At 67.8% G+C, this 3,748-nt stretch overlaps 1 protein-coding gene across 1 annotated transcript in view; it reads left to right on the top strand.

Annotated features, from left to right (window-relative positions):
• The window catches only part of RORC (RAR related orphan receptor C), a gene marked incomplete at its 5' end in the record, with an annotated part of 4,191 nt that extends 882 nt beyond the window's left edge, over window positions 1–3,309 (top strand). Inside the window, 6 exons of the mRNA XM_085321907.1 lie at window positions 312–433; window positions 523–655; window positions 1,481–1,588; window positions 1,666–1,776; window positions 2,523–2,632; window positions 3,115–3,309. Of these exons, the coding sequence (XP_085178033.1) occupies window positions 312–433; window positions 523–655; window positions 1,481–1,588; window positions 1,666–1,776; window positions 2,523–2,632; window positions 3,115–3,270 (740 nt within the window). The remainder of the gene's footprint in view (window positions 1–311; window positions 434–522; window positions 656–1,480; window positions 1,589–1,665; window positions 1,777–2,522; window positions 2,633–3,114) is intronic.
• Window positions 3,310–3,748: the final 439 nt, after the last annotated feature.

The following is a 3,748-nucleotide window of genomic DNA, read 5'->3' as shown; positions in this document are numbered from 1 at the left end:
TCGATGGGTACCATGTGTTGGTGGGACCTGGCTCCACCACCAATGGGCACCACATGCTGCTAGGACCTAGCTTGATGGGTGCCGTGTGTTGGTGGGATTTGGCTCAATGGGTGCCACGTGCTGGTGCAACCTGGCTCTACYGCTGATGGGTGCCACAGACTGGTGGGACCAACTCAACCAGCACGTGGCACCCAGCTCCATCACTGGTGGGGGCAATTACATGGCTCGAGGATGAGGCAGGAGCCAAGGGCCATGCTGAGAAGGCCCCACAGCCATGTCCCCATGCCACCACCACCGCTGCGTTCCTGCAGAGCGTCTCACCCAGAACGTCCTCAAGTCGCACCGGGAGACGTGCCAGCTCCGCGCCGAGGACCTGCAGCTCCGGCGCTGGGACACCTTCTCCCGCGACGAGGTCAGCRCCTACCAGAAGAAGGTGAGAGTGGGTGAGGGGCCGCGGCGCGGCCGGGTGCTCCGCGAGGACGGTCCCGTGGGTCGGCCGGGGTGACACGCCGTGTCGCGCAGTCCATGGAGGAGATGTGGGAGCGCTGCGCCCGCCGCATCACCGAGGCCATCCAGCACGTGGTGGAGTTCGCCAAGCGCATGGGCGGCTTCATGGAGCTCTGCCAGAACGACCAGATCGTTCTGCTCAAGGCGGGTATGGCGCCGTGGTGGGACGTCCACCCGTTTCCCATGTCTGCCTGGCCCCAGCTCYGGGGTCTCTGATGTCCCCACGTCGCAGCCAGGGTCCCCAATGTTCCCTGCACCCTTTGCATCTCCAGATCCGAGGTCCCATCTCCAGCCCTGGTGTCCCCTTCTATCCCCAGTCCCTACCATCCCCTATCCCAGCCCTGAGGTCCCATCCCCAGGCTTGGKGTCTCAGCCCCAGGTACCCCATCACCCTCAACCCCTAGCCCTGGGGTCCCCACTGCACCTGTCTCCAGGTCTGGGGTTATCGCTGTCCCCACATCCCTGCAGGGCCCATCCAGGCATCCCCGGGTGATGGTACCCAGGGCCACTCTGGTCCCACTGGGGGTGGCAGTCCTCAGGGGATGCTCTGCCCAGAGATGGTGGGGTGATGGTCACCCAGGGGTGCTGTAGTGCCACCAGGGTGATAGGACAGTCCCTAGGGGATGCTCTGGTCCCATGGGGGGTGACAGACCCTGGGGAACGCTGTGGTGCCTCCATGGGGGTGATGGTCCCTTTGGGGTGCCCTGGTCCCATTGGGGGTGATGGTCCCTAGGAGATGCTCTGGAGCCTCCATGGGGGTGACGATCCCTTTGGGGTGCTCTTGTCCCGTTGGATGTGATGGTCCCTAGGGGATGCTCTGGTCCCTTTGGGGGTGACGGTCCCTTTGGGTGCTCTGCCTGGGGTCGGGGACACTCAGGCATGAGCCCAGCCCCAAGGGGCCACCRGCAGCGCTGGGGGGGACCTGGCACCCCGGTGCTGCCGTCCCCGTGCCCGCGCTCAGGGGCTCGCGCAGGCGCCATGGAGGTGGTGCTGGTGAGGATGTGCCGGGCCTTCAACTCGGACAACCGGACCGTCTTCTTCGAGGGCAAATTCGCCGGGCCGGAGCTCTTCAAGTCCCTGGGTAGAGTCGGCGCCGGGGCGGGCCGGGGGGCCGGCGGGCCCTAACGAGGGGCGCTAACGAAGGGCTCCCCTCGCCAGGCTGCCCCGAGCTCATCGGCTCCATCTTCGACTTCGCGCACGGCCTCTGCTCGCTGCACTTCTCCGAGAGCGAGGTGGCCCTCTTCACCGCCCTCGTCCTCGTCAACGCCAGTGAGGGCCGCCCGCGCCTCGCGTCCCCCCCGGCCGTCCCCGGCCTCTCCCATCGGCTCCCCTTTCCCCCAGCCCACGCAAAGATTTGACCAAACCCCCGCGGTTTTATCCCCAAACCCCTCTGGGTTTCCCCGCGGGAGGGGTTGGGTGTCGGTGGTAGGTGGCACAGCAAGGTGCCATCGTCTGTGGTGTCCCCACCCTGCCCCGTGTCTTCTCGCTGTCCTGTCTCCATCCCGTCCAAACGTCCATCCTGTCCCGTCTCCATCCCCGTCCCCGTCTCCRTCTCCATCCCTGTCCCATCCCCATCCCCGTCCTGTCCCTGGCCCCATCCTGGCCCCATCCCCACGTCCATCCCGCCCTATCCCCATCCCATCTCTGTTCTGTCCCTGTCCTTGTGCCTGTCCCATCTCCATCCTGTCCCCATCCCCTCCCTATCTTTTTTTCCGGTCCCCAACCTGTCCCCGTCTCCATCCCATCCCTGGCCTCCTCCCATCCCTGTCCCCATCCCCATCCCATCCTATCCATATCTCCATCCCCATCTTGTCCCCATCCCATCCCCTTCCCTGTCCAATCCCTGTCCCCATCTCATCCCTATCCCCATCCTGTCCCCATCCCATCTCCCACCCATCCCATCTTGTCCCCATCCCCATCTGGTCCCATCCCGTCCTGATCCCCATCTTCTCCCTGCCCCATCTCCATCTCATCCCTGACCCTGTCCCATCCCGTCCCCGTCCCCGTCCCTGCAGACCACCCATGGCTGCAGGAGCGGGCCAAGGTGGCCCGGCTGCAGGGCGACCTGGAGGTCGCCTTTCGCCTCCTGCTCCGCAAGACCCACCGTGAGGGGATCCTGGCCAAGGTGGGCCGGGCCTGGGGCCGGGGGGTGTCCCCGGGGCCCTGGGGGGGCGACCTGGACCATGGGGGAGTCACGGGGACCTTGGGGGTGTCCTGGGCAGGGGGACTGGGTGGGGGGAGGGCCTGGGGCACGGGGTGGGCATAGAGTGGGGAGAACCTTGGGGTGCCATGGGGAGGATAGGGTGGGGGGTCTATGTGGGTGCTCTGGGGYRKGGGGTGCCATGGGGTGGGGGGAACCATGGGGGTGCCATGGGGCATGACAGTGTCCTAGGGTGGTGGTGGGGTGCCCTTGGGTGGTGGTGGTGGGGCATGCAGTGGGACATGGGGTGTCTTCGGGGTGCCCTGGTGCGCGGGGCCGGCGTCCCACCATGTCCCCCACCTCAGGTGGGTGCCAGGGTGGGGGAGGGACGGGGACGGGCGGTGACCCGGGGGGTCCCCGGGTGGCACACGCGCGTGCCGGGGGTGACGCGCGCCGCGCGGCGGCAGCTGCCGCCCAAGGGGCGCCTGCGGGCGCTGTGCTCGCAGCACGTGCAGGAGCTGCAGACCTTCCGGCGCCTGCACCCCGGGGTGCTCCACGCCGCCTTCCCCCCCCTCTACAAGGAGCTCTTCGCCTCCGAGCCCGAGCCCCCCGGCGCCCTCTGAGCCGGCGCCGCCCCCGGGGGCACCCGGACGCCTGGGTCCTTGGACTGCCCTGCCCTGCCCCCCCCCAGCTCCCCCGTGCCCGGGGCTGGGGGGCGAGGGCGGCTGCGTCACCCCGAGGGTGCTGCGTCACCCAGGGGGACTCCAACACCCGGAGATTCTCCAACAACTGGGGGTGCTGCGTCACCCGGGGGGACTCCAACACCCGGAGGTTCTCCAACAACCGGGGGTGCTGCGTCACCCAGGGGGACTCCAACACCCGGAGGTTCTCCAACAACCAGGGGTGCTGCATCACCCGGGGAGACTCCAACACCCAGAGGTTCTCCAACAACCAGGGGTGCTGCGTCACCCAGGGGGGCTCCAACACCCGGAGATTCTCCAACAACCGGGGGTGCTGCGTCACCCAGGGGGACTCCAACACCCGGAGGTTCTCCAACAACCGGGGGTGCTGCATCACCCAGGGGGGGTCCAACACCCAGAG

This window comes from Rhea americana, unplaced genomic scaffold, assembly GCF_003343005.1.
Source record: "Rhea americana isolate MKP2758 unplaced genomic scaffold, rheAme1 scaffold_723, whole genome shotgun sequence".
In the NCBI taxonomy this organism is placed as follows: domain Eukaryota; kingdom Metazoa; phylum Chordata; class Aves; order Rheiformes; family Rheidae; genus Rhea; species Rhea americana.
This window is presented reverse-complemented; position numbering and strand designations above follow the sequence as displayed.